Genomic DNA, 27,666 nt, shown 5'->3' with positions numbered 1-27,666 from the left:
ACAGCCAGGGGCACCCAAAGGGACCCCAGTACCCCCAGCCCTGAGCTCAGGTCTCCCTGCTTCCTGCCTCCCCGAGATGACAAGGGACCAGGCGCTTACTTGTTCTGGTGGAGCCACCCTCTGCTGGGGTGGACATGCAGGCACAGTGGCCTCAGGCAGCACTTTTGGAGGGAGACAGAGGGGCCCCTGCTCAGTGGCACCCCCAGCTCACTAATACCAGGGCACAGTGCTTGGTGGCGATGCCAGCTGCAGTGTCCCTAGGAGGAACCTGTGACACGGTCCTCCCTGCCTTGGGACCCCTGCAGCGTAGAGCCTTTGAGCCCCTCCCTCCAGCTCTGTCCTGCTGTCCCCTGGTTCCTGGTGTGGGGCACGGGTGCCCTCCCTGCCTGGACACACGGCGTCTGACAGATGCGTGTCGACACCACACTCATGCCGTCGGCTTCCCACCCCCGGCACCAAGAACCAAATCGCATACAAAAAATAAAAAGAACCTTCGCTGCAATCGTCTGATCTATATTTATTTCATAACATGCAGAATTAATAAGATTCTAGGCTTAAAGAAACCATGGCAACCAAGTGCAGAAACGCTTGTTCCGGCAAATAAATGAGCTCATAAATAACCCCGAAGAGCTGATATCAGGTTGTGGGACCCCCGTGCAATGCTAATGGGACAGTTGGGCCCCCCACATCTGCGTCTGGGATGAGGTTACCGTTTGCACCAGGTGACGAATGCCACTCCAGAGATGACGGGGTGGCTGATTGTACCTAGTCTCCGCATCAGACGGACGAGGCTTCTGAGCTGGCCAGGTCTGAGCCCCTGCCGGGCCCCCCATGGCCCTGCAGAGCTCCCCACTGAGATCCTGTCCAGAGACAAAGGGCCCCTGGGGGTGGGCAGGGGATGGGCACAGGGGAGAGGCCGTACTGCCCTGTGGCGCTGCCACCCAAGCAGTGTGGCCTCTGTCATGCCGTCCCAGGCAGTAAAATTGTTTGTGTAAGGGGGCATTTGTTCATTCATTCACTCGGTTGACAGATATCAAGGGGGCAGTAAGAACGTGGGAGAACCACAGGAAACAGACGGAGCCTGTGACTGTGCCAAGTCTCTCCCGTGAGCTATGACCCCACTAAGGAGCACCCGGGCAGGGGGCTGCCGCAGGGCCTGGCTAAGCCACACTCTCCAGGTGTGTGTCCTCTGCTCAGGGTCTGTCTGAAGTTCCTTCACCTCTGAGTCTGCTTCCTCGGCTGAAAAGTGCATTCTTGCCTTGCCAGCCTCCCAAGAGAGAATTCAAATTTAAAAAAATGAAATCTTCAAGGGGGACAAGCGGCTGCCGTCTGTGCTTCCTTTGGCTGGCTCTGGAAGAGGCTTCCCGGCTCCCGGAGCTGCCCCCATGCCCCGCCGGACCCCTGGACCACATCTGGCTCCCCCCTCAACCTCGGTGCACCCCCCTTTCTTACCTGTAGAGTCTCCCTCTCACCTGCAAGTTGGGAGCTCCCTCCATACTTCTGAAATGGGGTCTCCGCTTAGCTGCAGACTGGGGCCTTGAACTACCTGTGACGTGGGGGCTCCCCCTCACCTGCAAAGTGGAGGACCCCCTCTCTCTCACTTGCTATTGACTGAAGGATGAACTTCGTGAGCATGTGCCAAAGCAGCTGGCCACCAACCCTCCCCCTGCCATGCCCCCCACCCCCACTGCCCGTGAGGGGTGCACAACTCTGTTCTGACAGGAAAGACTGCAGACTTCCCACTCCCCACCCCAGACAGTGCCAGCCTGTTTCAGGGGGTCGTCTGCACCCCACTGGCCCCCATCTTGGCATTGGGGCCCTCGGGGTGGCTCCAGGTGGGGGGAGTCCTGCCACCTTCCCACCCCATGTGCAGCCGCCGGGCCTCGGCCCCAGCAGTGGCTGGGGAAGGGCACGGCTGCCCCCTGGTGCCTACTTGCGGTACCGCAACCCGAGGCCTCTGCAGCCGAGGGAGGGGAGGGGGCTGTGGGCGGGGCCCTTCCATCCAAGGTGCGGGCACCCTGCGTCACCTGAGCAGGTGAGGCCCTGCCCTCCCCCTGACCCAGGCACCTCCCCATGCTGGGCTCAGTGCTCAGCCTCATGTCTGGAACTGCAACTCAGAGGACAGCAGCATCCTGCCCCCTACAACCACCTTCCTGACATCCCAGGCCACAGGGAAACTAAGGCACAGAGAGCAAGTAGCTTACCTGGTGGTCCTGGGAGAAGCAGAGGGTGCCAGGGGGAGCACGGCTGCACCTGCTGGCCAGGTGGTCTCTGGGGAAACATGCCGTGGGCCTGAACTCCCCCCACCAGCCTCACATCCAGGGATCCCCCGGAGCACCCACCCTGGGCCAGGGCACCCTGTGGGTATAAAACACTAGTGGGCTGCCATCAGCGCTGCCCCCGGTCTGGGCAAGGCAGCGGGAATGGGCCAAGCTGTGGTTCAAGAAGAAAGGAGGTACAAGGAGGCTGAGCCCCCAAGGGGGTGCTGGCCCAAATGTGCCCCTGCCATGCCCCACAGGACCCATCCTTGCTGCCATCTGCCACCGTGGAGCCATTGCCCAGGTCCCAGATGACAGGGGGTGGAAGGAGAGCCACTGCTAAAAGCACACACCCCACCCCAGGGGTCTGCTCTCCCAGGACCCCTGCAGCAGGGAGTCCCAGTACAGGAGGCAGCGAAAGTAAAGCAGTCTGCCTGACCTAGTGTCACCCGGGAGGCCAGGCCCTGGAACTCACCAGGGACTCAGCGCCCTTTGACTCCTGAACTCTGCCCACTGCCAAGAGCACATAGTCTTGACAGTTGAGGTTGAGTTGAGGGGTGATGGGACATGCCATATCCCAAGTTGGCAGGACATGACAGTCTTGGTGAGAGCTGCCCCCAGGGCCCCACGTGCCTTCGCTGCTGCCCTACCCCCATCTGCAGGTGGGGAGCTGGTTCCCAGGGGTGGAGTGACGCAGGGAGGTCAGGAGTGACTTTTTGCAGTGGACTGTTCTCAGAGGGTCACTTGCCTGCCTGGCCATGTGCCTGTTGGGGACATGTCCTTGCCGGACCCCTGGGTCCCCAGGCACCCCCTCTGTAGGAAGCCAAGCTGCCTCCTGCCAGAGCCCAGGAGCCGAGGGCCCCACAGGACATCGATTGTGTGTCTGCTGCCCAAGCCCGTGTGGCTGCCTCAGCCAGACAGACCCGTGGGCAGGGGTGCGCCAGGTGGACAGCATCCTCCAAATTCACACCCCCCCAGAACCTCACCTGGCCGCTTTACCTGCATACAGTGTCCTTGCAGGTGGACTCAGTGAAGAGGAGCTTGTGCTGGGGCAGGGCAGACCTGCAATCCTATACAACTGGGCTCTTTATAAGAAGAGGAGCGGAAAGACAGACAGACAGACAGGGAGAGGACAGCCATGTGACAGTGGAGCCCGAGAGATGCGATGCAGCCACGAGCCAGGGTAGGCCCGGGGCCTGGGAGCTGGGAGGGGCAAGAAGGTACCCTAGGGGCTCCAGAGGGCACGTGGCCTCCAGAACTGGGAGGAAAGAAAGCTCTGTGCTTGAAGCCCCCCAGTTTGAACTAAAACGGGGTGGGTGCCCCTTTTTGGAGGCCAGGGCCCCCAGCCCTGAGCAGCTTCCGGAGCTGGTTAACCCATGGTCTGCCTGCACAGGTGTGGGCCTGTCATCTCCTTTCGGGCAGCAGGCTGGGCGGCGGGGCCCTACCCCCTGAGGGACCCACAGCTGCGAAGCCTGCAAACCCCTCGGATCCTCGCGATGCCGGCCACTCTCCTTCACACCCCACAGCCAGTGCTGGGAGAATACGGCGCCGGGGGTGGTATTCATGCCTGCATGGATGAGACAGCAGACTCATGCCTGCCTCGCTCCTCTCTGGCCAAGACATGGGGAGCAGAGCCCACAAAACCCTGCCTGGAAGGCCTTTCTCCACTCCGCCATTGGGGGACGACGCTCACCCTCCAGCGCTGCCCAAAGGTCCTTCTTTTCCTGCTCACCTGGCCCCAAGTGGTAGGGTTGACCATTCCACTGACCACCACCGATTATGAGCTCCCAGAGGCAGGGCCAGCCTTCTGCTGGTGTACAGCAGCCTGAGAGGGCCAAGGACAGAGAGTGTCCCAGTGAGCAAGGCTCAACCACTGGACACCTGGGAAGGGTGATGAATCCACTCAGTAGACTCCTCAGAGGGTCACTCAGCTCATACCAGCCCAGCAGTTCCCGCCTGGCCCATAGGGAGCTCCCAGCCCAGCAGGGGCAGGCGTAGACACTGACAACTCCCTCAACCGTCCATGCTGGTAGAGCTGTGGGCTCCCAGGGATGGACACTGGGATCTGGCTCTGCAGTTTAGGAAGGCTGCCTGGAGGAAGGGGCCTTGAGCTGGATCTTTTTAAATTTATTTTATTTTTTTAAATACCAAACAAACACAAACATTCCTATTTTGATCATTCCATTCTACATATATAATCAGTAATTCACAATATCATCACATAGTTGCATAGTCATCATCATGACCATTTCTTGGAACATTTGCTTCTATTCAGAAAAAGAAATCATATGAAAACAGAAAAAAATTCATACATACCATACCCCTTACCCATCCCTTTCATTGGTCACTAGCATTTCAAACTAAATTTATTTTAACATTTGTTCCCCCTATTATTTATTTTTATTCCATATGTTTCTCTCATATGTTGACAAGGTAGATAAAAGAAGCATCAGACACAAAGTTTTCACAATCACACAGTCACACTGTGAAAACTATATCATTATACAATCATCATCTAGAAACATGGCTACTGGAACAGCTCCACATTTTCAGGCAGTTCCCTCCAGCCTCTCCATTATATCTTGACTAGCAAGGTGATATCTACTTAATGAGTAAGAATAACCTCCAGGATAACCTCTCCACTCTGTTTGGAATCTCTCACCCATTGATACTTTGTCTCATTTCACTCTTCCCCCTTTCTGTGGAGAAGGTTTTCTCAATCCCTTGATGCTGAGTCTCAGCTCATTCTAGGATTTCTGTCCCACATTGCCAGGAAGGTCCACACCCCTGGGAGTCACGTCCCACGTAGACGGGGGAGGGTGGTGAGTTCGCTTGTTGTGTTGGCTGGAGAGAGAGGCCACATCTGAGCAACAAAAGAGGTTCTCTTGGGGATGACTCTTAGGCCTAATTTTAAGTAGACTTGACCTATCCTTTGTGGGGATAAGTTTCATATGAACAAACCCCAAGACGGGCTCAGTCTATAGCTTTGATTGTCCGCACTGCTTGTGAGAATATCAAGAATTCAACTTGGGGAAGTTGAATTTTCCCCCTTTTTCACTATTCCCTCAAGGGGACTTTGCAAATACTTTTTTATTCACTGTTCAAATCACTCTGGGATTCATCGGGGCATCACTCTGGACAAACCCACAAAATCTCATGTCCTACCCAAGGTTCCATGTACTTATGATGTTCTATTACCCTGTCTACATAAGTTATATTAGGAAATGCACTAGTCAAACTACAAATTTTGTACCAAATAAACATTTTTTGCTTTATTCTCACATATAAGTTGAAAATTTAAAACATTAATTACCATGTATTTTCAGCACCCTGCAGTAATGACATTCCTTTGTTCTTCTTGAGCCGGATCTTGAAGGATAAGAAAGTTTGCCAGGGGATAAAGACGGAGGTGCCTCAGGAAGAAGGCCTGAATGTTTAGATGACACGGCCTGAACCGGGAGCTGTGGGCAGCTTGCCGTCCTGGGCAGGTGGTCCAAGGGGTGGCCCAGCCTGGACAGTCTCAGGAGGCTCAGAAAGGGGCTCGGACTCTGGCTGTGGGCAGAACCATCCACGGTCAGTTAAATTTGTGTATGAGATGATTCTCTCCAGTGGCAGAGGGGCCGGAGGAGGACCTGGCAGAAGGTTCTGGAAGGACTGTCCTGGGAGGTGATGGAGGGAAGAGGACAGATGACGTCATGTGTGCATGACCTATGCACACATGATGTACTGACAAGGTCACAGATGGCGGCACTTGGGAGAGCCGAAGTCTGCAGATGTACAGGGTCGCTTATGGAAAGCGCCCAGCTGGGACCAACGGAGAGCATGGCCGTGCTCCCGTGAAATCTGCTCCAGGTACACAGACCCGACCACGGACACATGCCATGGTCCCCAGCCTGGGCACAAGTGAGGGGGAATGAAAACGTGCACTCCAAGAGGCTCGAGTTTGCTTAAAAAGTGAGGGCAGAATTAGGGGGCAGGGGGGAGGGGGAGGGAGACGTCTCAGCATTTACTCTTACATCATTTGACCTTGATCCAGAGAGACATCCTACCTATTCAAGATAAACTTTAAAATTCCACTCATAGAACGGGGGAAAATTCAACTTCCCCAAGTTGAATTGTTGATATTCTCACAAGCAGCGTGGACAACCAAAGCTATAGGCTGAGCCCCCAGTCTTGGGGTTCGTTCATACGAATCTTAACCCCACAAAGGATAGGTCAAGTCTACTTACAATTAGGCCTAAGAGTCACCCCCAAGAGAACCTCTTTTGTTGCTCAGATGCGGCCTCTCTCTCCAGCCAAACCAACAAGCAAACTCACCACCCTCCCCCTGTCTACATGGGACATGACTCCCAGAGGTGTGGACCTTCCTGGCAAGAGCGGGACAGAAATCCTAGAATGAGCTGAGACTCAGCACCAAGGGATTGAGAAAACCTTCTCGACCAAAAGGGGGAAGAGAGAAATGAGACAAAATAAAGTGTCAGTGTCTGAGAGATTCCAAACAGAGTCGAGAGATTATCCTGGAGGTTATTCTTACACATTAAGTAGATATCACCTCGTTATCCAAGATGTAATGGAGAGGCTTGGAGGGAACTGCCGGAAAATGCAGAGCTGTGTTCCAGTAGCCATGTTTCTTGAAGATGATTGTATAATGCTATAGCTTTCACAATATGACTGTGTGATTGTGAAAACCTTGTGTCTGATGCTCCTTTTATCTACCTTGTCAACAGATGAGCAGAACATATGGAATAAAAATAAATAATAGGGGGAACAAATGTTAAAATGAATTTAGTTTGAAATGCTAGTGACCAATAAAAGGGAGGGGTAAGGAGTACGGTATGTATATTCTTTTTTTATGTTTTCATTTTGTTTCTTTTTCTGTTGTCTTTTTATTTCTTTTTCTGAATTGATGCAAATGTTCCAAGAAATTATCATGATGATGAATATGCAACTATGCGATGATATTGTAAATTACTGATTGTATATGTAGAACGGAATGATCCTATGTTGAGTGTTTTTGTTCGTTTGTTGTTAATTTTTTTTAATTAAATAAATAAATAAATAAATAAATCCACTCATAAGTAGATACCATGAAGGACAGAAAACAGGGACCCGGACAGCTGTTTGTGCACTGGTGTTCATCACAGACGTAGTCACAATCGCCAAGAAGCGGACACACCCCAGATATCCCCCAGCAGACGGTGGAGAAACCCCACGCGTGCCAGCCGCCAGTGGAGTATGGCTCAGTCACAAAGGGGAGTGACGTCCTCATAGTGCTGCCGCATGCGTGAATCCCGGAAACAAGACCAGTGAACGACGCCAGGCACAGAAGGACACATGGCGTCCGACTCTGCGTCTGTGGGCTGACCATACAGGCGGGGGGGTGGGGAGGGGGCGGGAGCTGGTGCTGGGTGGGGGGTTCAGGGAGGCGCAGGAGCTTTAGGAATGGATAAGAGTGGCGGGGGCATAACACTGTGAAAGAAATGAATGCCACTGGGCTGTGCACTTAGAAAAATGGTTAAAATGGCTCATTTTGTATGCTATATGTTATCACAGCTTAAAAAGGTGAACAGTTGCAAAAACACCAGGAACTGCGACCACAATACCTGGTCATAAAGGTCAGTAGCTGCTCTTCAGCTGAAGGGGTCTTGAGCTTTAATTTGGGGGGAATATTATAGAAGCAAGGAATAAAATTCAGAAAGAAAAAAGAAGTTCAACCACAGTGGTGACAGCAGGACAGGCTGTCAAGAGTGGCTGTGGAGGGAGTGCGCCAAGGCAGGGACCCCCTCCCCCTCCCCCCCCAGGTCACGGCTGAGGACTGTGGTTGCCCCAGGCTGGCAGCCGGACCATGGGGGATGAGCGTTTCCACAAGGGCGTCATGGCCACTGGAAGGCCTGATAGTGGACGGTGGGCTTTGGTCGGTGCCTGGGAAGAAATGTCCATATGGGCGGTACCTCGGGTCTGCCCGCCTGGCCCAGAACCTGGGACCGGCCTGGGAGCTGGCCGCCCCGAAGGGTTCAGAGGGCACCGCGGGGATGGCAGCTGTCACGCCCCCAGGAAGCTCCGGGCTGCCCTCAGCCTCAACCCAACGCTCCCGCACCCCAAGCTGCAGTCGTCCGTGTCCACCTGCTTCCATGGGAACCTGCTCAGAAGTGCCGGCAATGTGGGTAACCTGATGCATGGCCACATGGCTTTTGGGGAGACCTCCAGCCCTATTCTGGTTCTCACAGGCCCCCCTCTCCCTGACCACCCCTTTCTCAGGGCTCCTTGTCAGCCCCCTGCGACATCTGTTTAGGTTTGAATGATCTTTGGATGTCTGCTGCCTACATGGGAGAAGACAGGCTGTGCTGCACTGGGCTCAGCCCTCCAGGGGATTGGCCCCCTAAGGAGGGGTCAGTGTTCCCCACACCAAAAGCCCACTCAGCGCTTTCTAGAAGGGGCACGTCTCAGCCTTCTACTCAGGCGGCTTCACACCCAGGCTGTCAGAGGAGCTCCTGGGGGGACAATCAAATCAATAGGCTGAGCCCCCAATCTTGGGGTTCGCCCCTATGAAAGTTATTTCTGCAAAGGATAGGCTAAGCCTACTTATAATTATGCCAAAGAGTCACCCCCAGAGAACCTCTTTTGTTGCTCAGATGTGGCTTCTCTCTCCAGCCAACACAACAAGCAAACTCACCACCCTCCCCCTGTCTACGTAGGACATGACTCCCAGGGGTGCGGACCTTCCTGGCAACATGGGACAGAAATCCTAGAATGAGCTGAGACTCAACATCAAGGGATTGAGAAAAATCTTCCTGACCAAAAGGGGGAAGAGAAAAATGAGACAAAAGAAAGTGTCAGTGGGTGAAAGATTTCAGAGTTTAGAGGTTATCCTGGAAGTTATCCTTATGCATTATATAGCTATCTCTTTTTAGTTTATGGTGTATTGGAGTGGCTGGTGGGAAGTACCTGAAACTGTTGAGCTGTGTTCCAGTGGTTTTGATTCTTAACGATGATTGTATAAACATATAACTTTTAAAATGTGACCGTGTGATTGTGAAAACCTTGTGTCTGATGCTCCTTTTATCTCGGGTATGAACAGATGAGTAAAAAGTATGGATAAAATAAATAACGGGGGACAAAGGATAAAGGGTAAAATAAATCAGGTAGATGGAAATTAACTGTGGGTCAATGAGAAGGAGGGGTAAGGGGTAAGGGATGTATGAGTTTTTCTTTCTTTTTCTGGAGTAATGCAAATGTTCTAAAAATTATCATGGTGATGAATACACAACTATGTGATGATATTGTGAGCCACTGATTGTATACTATGTATGGACTACATGTATGTGAAGATTTGTCAACAATAATATTTTTTAAAAAAGGGAAAGAGACAATAAATCCCAGAAGGATTTGAACAGTGAATAAAAAAGTATTTGCAAAGTTCCCTTGGGGGAAAGTTCAGAAAGGGGGAAAATTCAACTTCCCCAAGTGGAGAATTCTTGATATTCTCACAAGCAGTGTGGACAATCAAAGCAATAGGCTGAGCCCCCAATCTTGGGTTTTGTTCATATGAAACCTAACGCCACAAAGGATAGGCTAAGCCTACTTAAAATTAGGGTCAACCCCAAGAGAGCCTCTTTTGTTGCTCAGATGTGGCCTCTTTCTCCAGCCAACACAACAAGTAAACTCATCACCCTCCCCCTGTCTATGTGGGACATGACTCCCAGGGGTGTGGACCTTCCTGGCAACGTGGGACAGAGATCCTGAAATGAGCTGAGACTCAGCATCAAGGGACTGAGAAAAACCCTATAATGAGCTGAGACTCAGCATCAAGGGATTGAGAAAACCTTCTCGACCGAAAGGGGGAAGAGAGAAATGAGACAAAATAAAGTGTTAATGGCTGAGAGATTCCAAACAGAGTCGAGAGGTTATCCTGGAGGTTATTCTTATGCATTAAATAGATATCACCTTTTTAGTTAAGGCACAACAGAGAGGCTGGAGGGAACTGCCTGAAAATGTGGAGCTGTGTTCCAGTAGCCATGTTTCTTGATGATGATTGTATAATGATACAGCTTTCACAATGTGACTCTGTGATTGTGAAAACCTTTTGTCTGATGCTTTTATCTACCTTATCAACAGACGAGTAAAACATACAGCATAAAAATAAATAATAGGGGAACAAATGTTAAAATAAATTCAGTAGATTGAAATGCTAATGATCAATGAAAGGGAGGGGTAAGGGGTGTGGTATGTATGAATTTTTTTCTGTTTTCTTTTTATATCTTTTTCTGAAATGATGCAAATGTCCTAAGAAATTATCATGATGATGAATATACAACTATGTGATGAAAAAAGAATGTTCATATTGTATGTTCATTGGTTGTATTAATAAAAATTTAAAAAAAGAAAGATCCCGGCACCGAGACAGGCAGGCTGGGAGAGGAGGTGGTGGGGGAAGCGTGGCCGCTCCATGCACGTTTGGTTCTCATGTTCCATTCTGGAAAGCTCTAGGAAGGAGACACTCAGAACCACTGCTCCGAGTGCCAGAGTCTCTGGAACCAAGCAAAACCTGGACGGAATTCGTCCCAGACGGTGACTCCACGTCTGCCTCAACCGTGGAGTCTGCCTCAACAAATGCAGGCGGTGCGTTCCCGAGAACACCTTGCTGAGCACAGAGGGAGCCCGTGGCACCTCTGCCCCGGCCCCTGCCCTGCCTGCCCGGCTGCACCAGCCCCCAAGCCCCACCCCGGCCTCCCTGGCGTGGGAGTCCACAGGCATTCATCATTTCCTGGGCTCCAGATTATTCTGCGCTGATTAAATTAGTGAATGCAATCACAATCTGAAGCAAGTTAATTGAGAGAATTTATTTGGGCCCGACAGTTTTATGCATGTTTGATTAAGTATTATAAGGTTTGTTTTTGATTTTGCATAATTTAACTTTAAATCCTGCACTGGGGGGCCCATCAACCATTAACGACCAAAATAAACCTGTTTTCAGATGCGTGTATTTATGATTTATTTCTGAATGCAATCTCTCCCAGATTTTTTTTGGCACCATTGCCAAAGAGACAAATATGTTTAAAGTAACATTTCGAGCCATCCCGTTCACCCTATAAATCTCCCAGAATGTACACAATTCATTAAAAGTTTTGAAAGAAGTACAAGTTAGCATCTATATTGCAAACAAGTGACGTATAACTGCGCGTGTTTGTCTGGCGAGTGGGCCATAAAATATGCCTGCTGTGCTGGGCTCCTTGGGGCCCCACAAATCGCCCACCCTCCGGGGCAGTGATGAGCTGTCACAAATCTCTTCTGTCAACACAAAACTGCTCAATCAACAGGACTATGAATTGTGTCTTTTGTGAAATCAGCACAGGAGAAATTATGGCCTGGGGCCCGGGTGTGGGGACAGGGGCAGACTGGAAGGGGCTGAATCCAGTGGGGAGAGCTACCCTTGAACTTGAGCAACCCCACCCCCCAGTCAGCCGCCCCACCCAGCCCCGGATAGGGAGGGCACATCTGTTAAAGAGCCCACCCAGGAGGCAGCCAGGAGGTCTACTAGCCCCTTCCCTCGCGGCCAGTGCGGGCCTCTGTCCAGTAGCTAAGCCCATCGCCTGCTCCACGGAACCTTTCTCCGCTCAGCCGCAGGATTACAGGGGCTCCTTCTGTTCCAGGCCCAGGCATTAAATCCTCATTACCCACCGCCGGGGATGGAGGGCCAACTGGAATCCCGGCCACAGATGAAGGCGCATGCTTAGGGAGGCTTTGGGGTGGCCCCCACTGTGGGGCACCTTCTGTGACCGGACCAGGGTCTGGGGGCTCCCGAAACCAGAGTGAACAACCCTGACTGAACCGCCCTGGACCCTCCCTGCCTCCACTCTGGCAGGGCAGAGCTGGGCAGGGGACCCCCCGGCAGCGCAGGCCACAGCTCCTTCAGCATGGATGTGACCTCCAGGGTGAGAAGCACCGGGCGGCAGGACCTGAACCTGGAAACTGGACAGCCACAGAGGCACTGGACAAGGCCAGGCTGAGGCCTGCTCAGGCTTCAGTCCGTCACGGGCCAGGCCAACCCTGCCCCAGACCTCTCAGCTAAGCCTCACCCAGATTCCTCCCCTACAGAAACTGAAACGGATGTTAAGTGTCTCTTCTTGTGTTAGGCCCTTACATTCTGGTATAATTTGTTAGGCAGCAACTGATGACCAACACAGCTCCTGGTAGCAGCAGAGAATGGCGTTCGCTGGGAGCAGCCCTTCGTCAAGAACTTCATATGCATCATATTCCCGTGGCCTGGCACACAACTTCAATCAGTCAGTCAGTCAGTCCATCCATCCACCCATCCATCCACCCACCCACCCACCCACCCACCCATCCATCCATCCATCCATCCATCCATCCACCCACCCACTCATCCATCCATCCATCCACCCATCCATCCATCCATCCACTCATCCATCCATCCACCCATCCTTCCATCCATCCACTCATCCATCCATCCATCCACCCATCCAGTGCTTCCTGGGCCCTGTTAGGTGCCAACACTGGGTCAGACACCAGGAGAACAGCAGGTACAGATGAGTGTCCTCCCTTTGGAGCCTCAATCCTGGGGTGGGGGAAGATGAACTATAAAACACAAACATGCCAAATAACAAAGGAGCTGGGCTGTGAGGGAGGGGGCAAGCAGGGGGAAGAGAAACTGGGTCTGAGCCACCGCCTTCTCCCCAACTGCCTGAAGGGCACCAGTGTGGGCTGGAGAGGAGGGTGCCCCATTGCCTGTGGTCATCTCTGTGGCTGGGGCATCCTCTGCTCTGGGCAGAACATGGCTCCATGAGCTTCCAAAGAGCTCTCCCTTGCAGGTTCAGGCTGGCACAGCACCAAGAGTACTGGTCCGAATTCTGGGCCCCCACCCTACATCCAAGGGTGCAAGTTCCTCCACCCTCTGAGTCCCTGGAAAATGGGAACAGAGATAGCACCTCCTTTGCCAGGCCACGGGGACATGATGCATATAAAGTGTTTGACGAAGCGCTGCCCCCAGCAAATGCCATTCTCTGCTGCTACCAGGAGTTGTGTGGGTAATCGATTGCTGCATAACAAATTATACCAGAATGTAAGGGCCTAACACAAAAAGAGACACTTAACATCCGTTTCAGTTTCTGCAGGGGAGGAATCTGGGTGAGGCTTAGCTGAGAGGTCTGGGGCAGGGTTGGCCTGGCCAGTGTGGAAAGGGACGACCAAGGGGGGGGGGCAGGTGACAGGCGAGGGGCCATCTTGCAGGGAGGCTCCACCACAGAATTCACGCTTATGGGCCCCCCAGGGTAGGTGTGTCACCCACCCTTTACAGCTAGGGAAAGAGGCCTAGAGAGGGGTGAGGCCACTGTCTATGAGATCTGGGAAACAGGACACACAAGGGGCCAGCCCAGAGGAGAAGGGGTCCTTGCAAGTGTCGCCACTGAACCAGGGTGACAGAAGCCCCTCAGTTCTCGCCCGCTCGGGGGCAGGTCTGCAGGCTGGAGACAGGGTGTGGGGGCTTGACACCCAGGCAGGCCTCTGCCCAGTTCTCACCAGAGTCACAGCTAAAGGACACAAGCCCCCCAGGGTGGTGGCAGGTGGTCCTGATGTCTGAGGACCCACATGTGGCAGTGGCATGGGCAACCCCCTTGCATATAGGAGGGGTGTGCGGGGAGCATGGGGGTCCGGTGGGTGTGCGGGGCACGGGATCAGCGGCGTGGGCTCCTCCCTGACCAGCACTGGGAGCACAGGAGTCTGTAGGGGAGGACCTGGGAGTCCATGAGGCGAATCACGTCCCCCAGACACACGTCAGAGTCTTGACTGTGGAGATCTCTGGACATGACGTGCTTTGGAAATAGGGTCATTACGGATGGAACTAGTTAGGTGAGCTCCAGTTTGGGGGGGTGCGGAAGGCTGAACCCCAGAGGACCCTTGTCCTTGTCAGAAGGGAAGAGGAGACACGGACAGACGGAAGACAACTGTGTGAACACGGAGGCAGGGGCTGGAGTGATGAAGCCACAAGCCAAGGAGGGGAAGCTCTTTGCTCTTTTCTCAGTTAACTTACAGGAAAGGGGAAGACTGCTCTCGTTAAGGGAAAGAAACGCCCGCTCCGTGCACACTGTCCACCCCAGACCAAGAAGAGGGAACGGGAGAAGCAGAGGCTGCACGCTCCACGGCAGCAGAGCCCAGCAGGGAGGGGCTGGGAGTCTTCATGGACATCACCCACACGGCGTTTAGCTGCGGATTTTGGGTTTTGAAACAATAAAACATCTGCACTGAGTACATAGTAAATTCTAGACTCATCCCTGGAGCCTCGGGAGGGAGTGACCAAGGACACCAGCTTCTGGACCGCTGGCCTCCAGAACTGAGAGACAATAGGCTCCTGGCGATTCCACCCCCACATCGTGAAGCCACACTGAGAAGCCCCCTAAGCAGCCCATGGCCTGGACCTGCCCTTGGATACACACTGCCTTCAGGGCTCTCAGAACGAGGGAGAACGTTCTGGGCCAGGACTAGCTATCCTGGCAGCTCGCTGCAGCCAAGCCACCCTCATGCCCCTGCTGTCGGTGGCATCCTATCCCAGCTCTGCAGCCACCCACCTAGCCCACCTCCCTGGCGGACCTTCTCCCGCCTATTCATCGGGTGCAAACGCAAGGGAAACAGAAACAACGTGCAAACACAGGCTGTCAGGTTGTCCCGGGCTTCAGTCAGGGTGGGAAACTGTGCTGCCCACGCATTCTGCCTGGCTGAAAACATTTACCATCCATCTTTTGCAGCAAATTTGTGGATGCTGTTTTTTATTTTTCTTATAGTTGCAGGTAAGAAAAATACCCCACTTTAACCATAGAAAATGCACAATTTAGTGGTGTCAGTGACACCCACGGAGCTGTGCTGCTGTCACTGCCTTCCGTTCCCAGGACTTCTCCATCACCCCAACTGAAACTCTGTACCCATGAAGCACGAGCACCCCATTCCCCCCACACTGGCTCTGGCAGCCCCTGAACCCCATTCTGTGTAAAAAAAGAATTTGCCTGTCTTGGATATTCCCTGTAAGTGAGCCAGACCGTCAGTGCCCTCTGAGTTGGTTTCCTTCCACCTGATGCCTTCGAGTTTCTGTGTTCTGCTGAGTGTCAGTGCTGGCTCCTTCTCAGGCGCCTCGCTGTCCTGGTGGGTGGGTGGGCCACATACTGTCCCCCAGTCCCCCGTGGGCGGATGCCAGGGTGCCGCTGCTTCACGCCTGTTGTGGGTAACGTTGCGTGAATACTGGAGTGCAGTGCTACTCACGGTGGCCAGCCCATGACAAATGCTAGAAAAATGTTGAGTTAAATGAAAGCGTTGTGAGCACTCATAGTGCAGCCCCTGCAACCCCCCCTAGGACCCATCCTCCACTCGCAGGTATGGGAGTGGGGGTGGAGCAGGGGGTCACCCACCCTGGAAGAATGGATTCAGGGGTTCATGTCAGGGAGTCTTGGTTGGCCAGGGCAGTAGAGGCGAGTGGGGTGGGGAAGGCTCTGAGCCCTGAGCTAGGGATGGCAGGGAGGGGATTGATAGCTTTGGGGCGACCTCCAACTCTAATGACACCCCAGTTTTCAGTGCTCACAAAGCATCACAGGACACTATTAAGCACTTCCTCTCTTCCTGGTTCTGTATTAGGCACCTTCTGTATGCTTCTGTGTGGTGGTGGGGGCAGGAAGGGGTTTGCAAAGTAGTGAGAGTCAGTGGCTCTATTAGCAAGAACTTTAGGGAAAACGCCCCCCACCGTGTGTTCCCGCGCTCTCTGAGGTCGGCCGGGTAAGGGGGCAAGCAAAGCCCCACACTGCCATACCTCCTCACTGGTCCCACCAGGAGATGGCCCCTCTCTCTGTCCGTCTGCTCTGGATTGGCCTTGGCGACCCTGGAACCAGATTGCGAGCCCAATGAAGCTGTGAGCTTTCTGAGGCTGGGTCAGAGGCGTGCTGCACGCTTCCACTTAGCGTCCAGTTGCCACCCATAAGGGCCACGGGGGAGGCCAAGGGGGAGATCATGTGTGGTGCTCCAGTGGACCGTTCGGCTGAGCCCAGCCTTCAGGCCATCCCAGACCGGGTGTGTAGGGATATGACGCTGTGTGGACCCCATGAAATCCTGCTCTTGAAGCCAATCCACTGCTGTGGCCGTGGACCCATTGCAAGTAGATCTTCTGGTGAGTAGGCTCTTAAGATGCGACCCATCTCATTTAGGTGGGTCTCAATCCTCTCATGGCAATCTTTTATAAGAGGATGAAATTCAGACACAGGGAAAGCTGCAGAAGCTGAGAGGAAGCCCCTGAAGCCAGAAGCTGGGTGCAGTAGACTCTGGAAGAGAAGGGAGAGACCAGCAGACCCGCCATATGCCTGGCCGTGTGGCAGAGCCCAGGATGGCTGGCAGCTGGTCTTCAGGAAGAAGCTGTCATTCTGATGATGCCTAGATTTGGATGTTTTCATGGCCTTGGAACTGTGAGCTTGTAGAAGCTAATAAATTCCCATGATTGACAGGCAGCCCGTTTCAGGTATAGTGCTGCATTTCAGCGGCTTTGGCTGAGTAAAGCAAGGTGTCAGAAACCTGAGTGAAGAAGCCTTTTGATGGCCCGGCCCTGGCCATTTCAGTGACTTCACCTTCTAGAATCTTCCCAGCTGAGCCTCCAGATATCACAGAGCAGACAAGCCCCATCTGGGCCCTGTCTGAACGCCTGACCCACAGACTCTGAGTGAAACGAAATGGCCACTGTTTTATGCCAGTGAGTTTAGGATGGTTTGGTCATGCCTAGTTGGTCAAGGGGAACACTGTGTCATTTCTAAGCCACATGTAACGGTTTTACAGGTAATTCACCTTGCCTCTGTTTTACTGAGGAGGAAAGAGAGACTTCTCTTCATGCCAGACCTGACTCTAAAACCCAGGATGGACCTGGCACCAGCAGGTTCCCCACCGCTTGGCGATCCTGCTGTTCATGGCAGAGTGGCTGGTTGCCTGGCCAGTGGCCATCCCCACACATCCTGTACCTGCTGTTACAATTTCATGCAGGAGAGCTCACTGCCCTGCAGAGGCTGGTGCTCCATTCAACCCACCTCCCAACCCACGAGGACCCCTGGCCACCAGCAGTCTTTCCACTGTCTTCTCCACAGTTCTGCCTTTCCCACAATGCCACACAGTCAGACCCCCAGCACACACAGCTCTCTTTTCAGACCAGCTCCTTGGTTACAGGTCCAGCCTCTTTGGGTGGCGCTAGTCCACGCTCAAAGATCGCACTTCCCATTCCTTCTAGAAGCTTTACCGGGACCTTTGGGTGAGCTGGACAATTTTCAGAGTGGCCACAGGGCAAGGCTGGTGTCTGATGGCTCAAGGCGGCTGCCAGAGTGACCTGCTCGTCTTTGCCCCTGTGTTGGAGGGGCGTCTTGTGCCAGAACACAGCCCTGGCCTCCGAGGTAGCCAGGCTGCAGGCCACAGAAGGGTCAGTCAGGTGGGCGGCACCCAGCATTCTCACGGACAAGGTCAGAAGGCATGGGAAGGTGTGGGAAGGGGAGCTGGTATTTCCTGAAGCTGCCCCTTAAGCTACTTAAACGTATTGTTCTAGTTTGCTAGCTGCCGGAATACATATACCAGAAACGGAATGGATTTTAAAAGGGGGAATTTAATGAGTTGCTAGTTTACAGTTCTAAGGTTGAGAAAATGTCCCAATCAAAACAAGTCTATAGAAATGTCCAATTTAAGGCACCCAGGGAAAAATACCTTGGCTCAAGAAGGCTGATAAAGTTCAGGGTTTCTCTCTCATCTGGAAAGGTACATGGTGAGCACAGTCACGGCTTCTCTCTCGGCTGGAAGGGCACATGACGAATACAGCATCATCTTCTAGCTTTTTCTCCCGGCTTCTGGTTTCATGAAGCTCCCCGGGAGGCGTCTTCCTTCATCTCCAAAGGTCGCAGGCTGGTGGACTCTTCCACCAGAAGAGCTTCGTAGTGTTGCTCTCTCTGAATCTCTCATTCTCCAAAATATTTCCTCTTTTATAGGACTCCAATAAACCAATCAAGATCCACCCAAATGGGTGGAGACATGTCATCCCCTAATCCAGTTTAACAACCATTCTTGACTAAATCACATCAACCAGGGAGATGATCTCATTACAGTTTCAAATATACAGTATTGAATAGGGATTATTCTACCTTTATGAAATGCGATTTCTATTAAAACATGGCTTTTCTTAGAGGACATACTTCCTTTCAAACCAGCACACGTATGCTGTGTGTGTTGGGTGCACCTCTCTTGAGGCCACAGGCTGGAAACTGGACAGATGGGAGAGTCAGATCCAGCCATGAATCATGGAGACTAGGGTGTGTAGGAAGGGAAGGATCCAGGATCAGATTCCCCCTCCCACCCCACCTTGGGAGGGACTGTGTGGCCAGAAAAGGGGTGGCATGGGTTGAAGGTAGCACCCAGAGAGGGGTTCTTTCAGCAGGGTCTTGAAGGGTGTGTAGGAGCTCGGCAGGAGGAGGAGAGGTGAAGAGAGGACACTCTGGCAGGGCAGAAAAAGCAAGTACCAGAGGCAAGGTGTGTACAAGGTCTGAGAGGTGGGGCTGGAGGGGACAGGGCAGGTAGGCTCTAGGGGTAAGCGCTGGGCAGGTAGCTGGGGGGAGGGCGGAATGCTTAGAAATCTATCGCACCACCCCAGAGCCCAGGCCCCAGCCTGGGGAGAATGGCCAGCACATCCTCCTTGGGTACTCCCCAGCCCTGCCCATCCCCCACCCCGGCCTCCTACCCCAGCCCAGGCCACCACATCAGCAGGGTGCTGCAAGCACTGCCTCTTTCCCCAAGACAGGGATGAAGTGGGGAAGGAGGGGGTGCAGCTCCCCCATAGCCAGGCTGGTTGGGGGAGCAGGTGGGGAGTTAAGTGCATGGTGGGGCCCAAAGTGGGGGGGGCGAGCCCTTGAAGTGGGCCAGGAAAGGTGCTGCTGGCAGGTCCTGAGACGGGTACCACAGGCCGTGCGTGGAAGAGCACCCAGTGAGGAACAGTGAGCAAAGGCCAGGCCCCAGCTACTGGAGGATCAAGGGATTCCGGGTATGTGGACTGGAGAGATCCTCCACTTAGAAGTTGGCTCCAACGGTCCCCCACTTCGCTGGAGTTTGCCCCATCCTGAAGTCAGGTCCAGTGAAAATATTTAAACACATCTGCGCTGAAACCACTCTGCACCCACCTTCTGGGAAAAAGCCAACTCCAGGGCTCTCAGTCACTGTCCCCTCACCACGCACAAAGATTGCACGTCCCAGCCCTTCTAGAAGCTTTACCGGGACCTTTGGGTGAGCTGGACAATTTTCAGTGGTCATAGGGTAAGGTTGGTGTCTGATGGCTCAGGGCGGTTTCCCCAAGGCAACACCAAACAAATTCCCAGTACCTACAGGTAAGGGGCCGCAGGTCAGCCCGGAGTTCGGCTAGGGACCGCACCCACGGGTGCAATGTGGAAAGCAAAAGCTGATGAGAGGCGCTGCAGGGCGCCTGTCAGGTCTCTGGGAGACACTAATGAGTGAATGGGGCACTCAAGCGGACATGTACCTCATTTTCATCTATTTTTCCAAAAATAGCTTTTTATTCCCTGATTAAACAAGGAACACATATCTGCTAATAAGAATCAGACAATACAGAAATGTACAAAAACAAGGCGGAAATCATTTCTAATTCCACTATACACAAATCACCTCTGCAAACATTTTGGCTTCTCTGCTTCCAGACCCTTCTCCTAAATCGGTACTCCAAGAATATTTTTGTATTGAATATGGGAGTCACAGCAGAGCCTGAGTTGCAATCTGCTTTCTGACTCAGAGTGGGAAGTGCCTTTCCATGCCACCAGCCCGGCATTGCACGGGGCCTTTCAGTGGGCATACTGTGGTTTCACACAAAGCTTCTCCTTCAAGATCTCTTGCTCACACGGCCCCTTCAAGGCCTGTACCTAATCTCAAACTTGTTTCTGTTCTTAAGGAAGGTTCTTCACGTAGTGTAAGCTTAAGCTTCAGCTCCCGCCCCCCGACCTGCACCCCCCTCCCAACTCCCTTCCCTGCTGTGCAGTCTTCTAAGCTGTGGACACAACAGTAGCCGCCACCCCCCACATCATCGGCTGTTTTCTTACTCAGTCGGCTCTCCACCTGACTGCCGCCCCACAGGGATCACGCGTAAGGGGGAGGGGTCTTTGGCCAAACAGCCTGGGAGCATTCGCCTGCACCGTGCCGGGGTCGGGTGCAGACCTCGGGCCCTCTGCCAGCTCCCGTACCACCAGCCCCGCCACTGCGCAGGCATGAGGGTAAGGAGCCCAGGAATCCCCAGGAGCTGATACCTACCCACCTGCGGCGCTTTCCCGGCACTGCGTTTAGAGAGCAGAATGCGAGAAGACAGCAAGGAGCTGTGTGGACACAGAAGGGAGAGCTCAGCCCCGGAGCCAGGGAAGGGGAGGTCCATGGCTTTCGCCCTCCTGGGAGGAGCGGCTGGGTAGGCCGGGCGGAGGGTCCGCACACCACTCGGGTGGCGCGGCCGACACGCGTGCAGCGTGTGCAGGGCAGCAGGCGGGGGGGATCCGAGTAACAGGGGGCCACATTGCCGGCTCCCAGGACCGCCGGCCTCAAGAGATGCTGGAGTCAGGGGGTGTGGTTCTTATGGCCCTTATAACAGAAATAAAAAATGAACGCAGCCATTGAGGAGCTTTTTAGTATTTCAACGCTTCAACCTGTAAGATGCACAAGGAAGGAAGCCACAGCATTCTATACGCCAAGTGGACTTTCCTCAAACTTCCTGCAGTCAGGACCCAGCTCAGCCCGGGGCAAAAAAGCCCGGGACCTGCGGGACTGGGGGACGGGCGGCGGGGTCAGGTCTGGCCACCTTCCGTAGCGGGGGCTGGGGGATGCCGCCAGCTCTGCTCAGGTCCGAGCCCTTCAGCTGTTGGGAAGCAAGACACGGTCCCTGCTCCCGGCGGACAGCGCTGGGGGCCGCCAGCTTCGGAACCCCCTGCGTGGCGACCCACTCCCCGCTCTACCGACCTCGCTCGCGGACCCCCAACAGTCGGCCCAGGAACCGCGGAGCGTCAGTCCCCCACTCCCACCCCTCCCGGCTTCTGCGGGAATGCAGGGCACCCACCTGCCGCCCCAGACACCCTCAAGACGGCCCCTCTCCCCCACTACTTCTTGGGGCGTCTGCTCGGGTCCCCGCGGTCCGACCCCTCTTTTCTCCAGGGCCCCTACTTCCCAGGACACGCGGGCATCGGGCACCTAGTCCTCCGAGGCGGCCCCCGAGAGTTCGGCCCCTCAGCGCCCAAGCTCGTCCGCCCAGCCACTCCGCGAGCCCGTTCCCGCGCCGCCACACGGCTCTGCACACAGCTCCCACGAGGGTGTCGTCCGCCCACGGGACTGCACCTGCGTAAAGCCCACCCGGTACGGGCGCAGCGGCGCGTGCGCGCAGGGACTGCACGGGTAGCCTCACTATCTGCGCCTGCGCAAGGCAGGTGGGCGGTGCCGGCGGCACACACGGACGCTGGCGTCACGGACGTCCTGGTCGTCACGCACGCAGACACGCACGGGGGCAGAGTCGAGTACGGGGACGCCCCAAGTCGGCCCGGAGAACGGGAAAGACGGGCGCTCCTCAGCCGAGGGTGCCCCGGCGACGTGAGGCCTACGGTGGCCGCGGAGGGTCGGCTACGGCTCCCATGCTGGGCCAAACGCCTCCAGCGGCCCGGCCCGAGCGCCCATTCCCCTGCGGAGCGAGTCCAGGAAGGGACGCCTAAGGGCCCGGGTTGCAGGCCAGACCCTGGCCGCCGCCCCGTCGGGCGCCCGGAGCCCTCGCACTAACCTTCCGGGCCGCGACCGCTCGGCGCCATGCGGCCGCCCTGCTTCTGGAGCCCCGGAGCACAGGGGGGTCCGCGGTCCCGGCTCCCGGCATCGCCGCCCCCCAACTTATTCGGGACGTCGGCGCCGGCGCAGAAAGGACATCCGGTGAGCAGGGGTCAGGGCGCTTAGCGGGATCGGGGCAGGGGGCGGCGGGGCGCGCGCTGGCATCCGAACGTGGACGCGGAGCTGGGCGGGCCGCCCCGAAAGGCCTGTGGACGAACGGCGGCTTGGGCACCCCCCCCCCCCCCCCCCGAGGAGTCGGACCTGGTTGGGTCGCAGCAGGCAGGAGCAGTACGCGCAGGTGGCCCCTGGGAACGCCAGGAGCTGCGCCCCACGCTGGATTCTGACATCCACCCAAGCGCGGGGTCTCGGGTTGGTGCCTCGGGACTGTTAGTACCACCCGTGTTAGGAGTGAAGGCAGCCGAGGTTCATCGCTAATGTTGTCGGGTGTGTTTGTTTGTAAGCACTCTATAGTGCTTCTCGGGTAGTAAGCGGTTAAGTTTCCCAGTGTCTCCTGGGCCCATGGAGCAAATTACCCTTGCTTAATTCCCCGTCGGGGAATGGTGAGAACGGGGAGAAATTCAACTTCCCCAAGTTGAATTCTTGATATTCTCACAAGCAGTGTGGACAACCAAAGCTATAGGCTGAGCCCCTAGTCTTGGGGGTTGTTCATATGAAACTTAACCCCACAAAGGATAGGGTAGGCCTTTTTAAAATTAGGCCTAAGAGTCACCCCCAAGAGAGTCTCTTTTGTTGCTCAGATGTGGCCTCTGTCTCTAGCCAGCACAACAAGCAGTCTCACCACCCTCCCCCTATGTGGGACATGACTCCCAGGGGTGTGGACCTTCCTGGCAATGTGGGACAGAAATCCTAGAATGAGCTAAGACTCAGCATCAAGGGATTGAGAAAACCCCTAGAATGAGCTGAGACTCAGCATGAAGGGATGGAGAAAACCTTCTGCACCAAAAGGGGAAAAAGTGAAATGAGACAAAGTGTCAGTGGCTGAGAGATTCCGGAGTCAAGAGGTTATTCTGGAGGTTATTCTTATGCATGAAGTAGATATCACCTTGTTGTTCAAGATGTAGTGGAGAGGCTGGAGGGAATTGCCTGAAAATGTAGAGCTGTGTTCCAGTAGCCATGTTTCTTGAGGATGATTGAATAATGTTATAGTTTTCACAGTGAGACTCTGCGAATGTGAAAACCTTGTGTCTGATGCTCCTTTTATCTACCTTGTCAACAGACGAGTAGAACATATGGAGTAAAAATAAATAGGGGGAACAAATGTTAAAATAAATTTAGTTTGAAATGCTAGTGATAAATGAAAGTGAGGGGTAAGAGGTATGGTACGTATGAACGTTTTCTTTTTCTGTTATCATTTTATTTCTTTTTCTGTTGTCTTTTTATTTTTCTGAATTGATGCAAATGTTCTAAGAAATGATGAATATGCAACTATGTGATAATATTGAGAATTACTGATTCTCAGTAATTAGAACGGAATGATATGTTAATGTTTTTGTTTGTTCTTAATTTTTTTTTTTAATTAATAAAAAAATAAAGTTTTTAAAAATTACCCTTGCTTTGGAGATCAGGCAGTAAAGTCATGGGGAACCTGATCAGAGCATCTTGCTCAGAAATGAATGAGCCAGAAAGGAAAGTCCCTCCAGGACCACCCACTGCGGACCAGTCTAGGGCAATGCTTGGTGTGTCCACCCCCCAGGGTGCCATTACCACACTCCTTCCCTTCCGTGAACTGGAGGCCACATTCTTAGGCACACATTCCTTGTGCAGTGCCTTTTTAAGCTTGTCAGTGTGACCAGGTTTGATAAAATAATGGCTTTTTCTAAGGGTTCCGAGCACAGGGAGTGTAGCACGCCTCCTGTGAACACTTGAGTGAGGAGAGAGGAGGCAGAGGTGGCTTCATGACACTCTCCAAGGAGGGTATTGTCATTTCATAATACCTGCAAGTTATGTGCTTGAGTCTCCAGGTAAAGCTTGAGCAAGCAGTTACAGCTTAAGTAACTGTGAGACCAACATTCTCCTCAGAGGAGCAGAGTGAGTATGCATAAGCCTCGGGGAGGGAACAGAGAATGGGCTGGGCCTTGCCAGGCTGAGGGGACCCCTTTCTCCCACTGGCTGTGGCTGCAGCGGCTGTGGGCAGCCTTCTCTCTGCACCATCATTAGGAAGAGGTGTGAGCAGCCAGCCCCTCTCCAGGCCCCAGACCCAGCTCCCTGCCATGTGACTCCTGCTCCTGTAACCGACGCTGTCCTTCAGCTTTACCCGACATATACTTCCGGCACTTACTTTATCACCACCCCCAACTTATTTAGCTGTACATGGCATTTTTTAGGTCCAAGTAGAGCAGTAAGTGGATTTTTCTGGGAACCCCTTTCTTTGCTGCCGTCCCTTGGTAGTGGGCCTATGTGCACCATCTGTCCCTTTACTTGCATCAGCACCCAGTGGCGTCACATCCCTGCGTTATAGATCCAGAACCAGTGCCGGTGGTGTCAGGGCCTGCCCAGGGTCACACCTCGGAAAAAGACAGCACCAGAATCCAGGCCTGCCCTATGACCCCAGAGCCCTACAGCTCCCCCTCTGACCCCTGTGCACTGGGCTTGTGAAACTGTTGGAGTGGACCCTTGCTCAGCTGGTCACACTGGGAGGCGTTCTCAGAGCTCTCACCTGCACCTCTCCCACTCCCCGCCCCCCTTCTTGTTCCTGACGTGACTTCTGGTAGGATCCCATGTAAGGACTTTTCCACTCTCCAGATAAAGCAGCCATGGGAATCCAGGCAGCAGCGGGTATAGGAAGGCAGATCTGGTGGGATGGGGCCTTGGGAGAGCCTTTGGGAAGGCGCACGGGAGCCACAGCCTCTGGCCTGGGGACCCTGGGTGGGGGCGACTGTGGCTATTGGCCCTTTTTCTCAGAGTTGGGAGTAGAGCTAGCACTTGGGCTTTTGTGGGTTTTGGGTCCCTGTGAAGCATCCTCAGCAGTGTTTGTGGAAGGAGGACGCCCAAGGGGTGGGTGCAGAACGCATTCCTGCAGCCGGGGCTGGTGTGTGTGCCAACATGGAGGGACCTACACCCTGGCCAGTGCCCTAGGCTGACTGGCCCCTCTTCTTTCACTCCCCCTCACAGGCCGGCGGCTCCCCAGAGGCTCAGCTGTGGGCTCCCAGGCCCAGGTGCCCATGCTGACCGCCACCTGGACGCTGCTGCCGCCACTGTCACTGCCCCTGCAAGCTAGGGCTGCTACTGCCAGGCCCTGATGCCGGTCATCCCCATCCCGCGGCGCGTGCGCTCCTTCCACGGCCCGCACACCACCTGTCTGCACGCGGCCTGTGGGCCGGCTCGTGCCTCCCACCTGGTACGTACCAAGTACAACAACTTCGACGTGTACGTGAAGACACGTTGGCTGTACGGCTTCATCCGCTTCCTGCTCTACTTCAGCTGCAGCCTCTTCACGGCGGCGCTCTGGGGCGCGCTGGCCGCCCTCTTCTGCCTGCAGTACCTGGGCGTGCGCGTGCTGCTGCGCTGCCAGCTCAAGCTCTCGGTGCTGCTGCTGCTGCTGGGCCGCCGGCGTGTGGACTTCCGTCTCCTGAACGAGCTGCTCGTCTATGGCATCCATGTCACCATGCTGCTGGTCGGCGGCCTGGGCTGGTGCTTCCTGGTCTTTGTGGACATGTGAGGTGCCGGGCCTGACTGTGGGTGGGTGCTGCCTGGGCCAGGTCAGTCTACGTGCCTCCCTGCCACCTGTTCCTGTCTTGGTACAGGAGGGAAAAGGGCTGCAACTTGTTTCTGTGATGGGGATGCTGGCACATCCCTCCATGCGTGTTCTGCTTCACCCCTCCTCTCCCCCACGTGCAGCTTGGTGCGCTGTCCCCCTCGGCCCCACCTCTGGCTTGTGTTTGCACTTATTCAGGTCTTGCCATAGGTGCAGCCCCTCCCTCCACACTGTACTTTGAGAGGCAACCTGTGGCCCCCCACGCCCTTCATCCCTGCTTCAGGACCATATCTGGTGGTGACGTCAGACCTCCCCAGTGTTGTGGGGGACCCTAAGACCCTAGCCGTGCCTGAGAGCAACCTGGAAGGTCCCTCTGTCCCCTCTTGGCCACGCAGCCCCAGCCTAAGGGCTGTGTTGGGCCTACACTGAGGCACTGCCGTGAGCTGTCCCTGCCGTGTGAGTCCGGCACAAGCCCCAGGCCCATTGGTAGAAGTCATGAATCCGGCTTAGGGTCTGCACAGGTCTGCTGAGGCCGCAGGCAGTGTGCTTCCGGGGCCTGGGTGTCTGCCCTGGACCGGGCCCTCGGGAACATGCAACTCGGTGCTGCGACTCTACTCAAAGGGGGCTTTCAGGGAAGGCCACTCAGTTCCTTTCTGACTGGTGCAGGGGGTCACTTTTGGCCTCTTTACGGAACTTCCAGAAATGAGATCCCTGTATTTGGACCACCTGGTCTCGGCAGGGCACGTTGACGCCTATGTGCACCATAGGAAGACACAAATAAACTTTGCATTTGAAAAGCACCTCTTGGGGTCACCAGAACAGGTGAAGATGGAACCTGTAAGAGAAGGGTGCATTTGCACCCTTCCTGCCTTGGTGGCTGTGAAAGCATTTAAGATGTGGAAGAATTCTGGGTGGGCAAGAACAGGGGCTGAGCATGAGGCAGAGGGCTGCACAGGGTTGGGGGGTCTCGGTCAGCAGTAGGGGAGGGGTGCCCAAGACTCCCCTTCCCATCAGAGTGGGCACTGGTCAGGGCATTAGGGCAGCCGACTGTGGGCAGGTAGCCGTGTGACCTGCTGACTGCGCTGGGACACTTGGCCATGTGGAATGGACGCTCTGATAATTCTGGGACCACCCCGGAGGTGCCAGAAGGCAGGAACTGGTTAGAGAGAGTGCCGCCTCCCCAGACCTGTGCCCCTTGACCCTGACTTCTGGCAGGGTGAGCTTTCAGAGCCGTTGTGGGCTGCCAGAAGATGAACTTAGAAAACCCCAAATCAGGTAGGGAAGGCAGACATGCTTCTGTGGTTGTGCAGACATGCTCTGTGGCCCTGAACAGCCTGTGTTCAGGGCTGGGACAGGGGTGGGGACTTGTTAGATGCCTCTTTATCACAGACAGGAGCGTCACCTGTGTGTGGCCTCTCTCCCCTCCCCTTTTATCATTGCAGAGAGCCTTTTGCACTAAGTCATGCTATTTCCTAAAAGAAACTTTGCTTTGTGCTGATTAACATGCATTTCTCAGACCACAGAGGCCCTCCTTGGCTGAGGGCGGGGTGGGGGGTGCCCCAGAGAATGTACGCACGGCTGCGCATGGGATTGTTGTTTCCTTGTGACTCCCTGAACACAGAGCAGTTCAGCGGCTCGAGTGCCTGTTAAATTCTTTATGAAATGAACCACCTGCATTAAACTTATTTTTTTAATGTTTTGATGGAGTCATTGCTTGAAGCTGGACTTAAGGGTTGAAGAATTTATTCCTTCTGTTTTGAGGATAAAATATCCAACCAGATAAAAAAAAAATTGCATGCCATTTTTCAAAAACAGTCATTTGTAGTGCTGGTAAAG

The 27,666-nt window shown here is 54.4% G+C and overlaps 1 protein-coding gene and 1 long non-coding RNA gene across 3 annotated transcripts; one reads left to right on the top strand and one right to left on the bottom strand.

The window, feature by feature from the left end:
* Positions 1–346: 346 nt before the first annotated feature.
* LOC143673804 (uncharacterized) lies at positions 347–22,206 on the bottom strand. Of its 2 annotated transcripts, XR_013170661.1 has the most exons (6): positions 22,075–22,206; positions 3,991–4,083; positions 3,245–3,825; positions 2,205–2,271; positions 1,473–1,571; positions 347–1,267 (listed from the first exon to the last, which is right to left on the bottom strand). It is a non-coding gene; the product is annotated as an uncharacterized LOC143673804 (long non-coding RNA). The 2 variants fall into 2 exon arrangements; XR_013170660.1 differs by having other exon boundaries at positions 347–1,571.
* TMEM250 (transmembrane protein 250) lies at positions 21,803–27,528 on the top strand. The gene is made up of 2 exons (XM_077148786.1): positions 21,803–22,217; positions 25,248–27,528. The coding sequence occupies exon 2, from the start codon at positions 25,375–25,377 to the stop codon at positions 25,792–25,794; it is 420 nt and encodes a 139-aa protein (XP_077004901.1). The 5' UTR covers positions 21,803–22,217; positions 25,248–25,374; the 3' UTR covers positions 25,795–27,528.
* The last annotated feature ends 138 nt before the right edge of the window (positions 27,529–27,666 follow it).

The sequence above is a fragment of the Tamandua tetradactyla genome, chromosome 2 (genome assembly GCF_023851605.1).
Source record: "Tamandua tetradactyla isolate mTamTet1 chromosome 2, mTamTet1.pri, whole genome shotgun sequence".
Lineage (NCBI taxonomy): Eukaryota > Metazoa > Chordata > Mammalia > Pilosa > Myrmecophagidae > Tamandua > Tamandua tetradactyla.
The sequence above is the reverse complement of the archived record's forward strand: the minus strand, read 5'-3'. Positions and strand labels throughout refer to the sequence as shown.

What these genes read in the sequence shown, in the direction of transcription:
- TMEM250 (XM_077148786.1), top strand. Translation starts at nt 25,375, where the DNA reads ATGCCGGTCATCCCCATCCCGCGGCGCGTGCGCTCCTTCCACGGCCCG.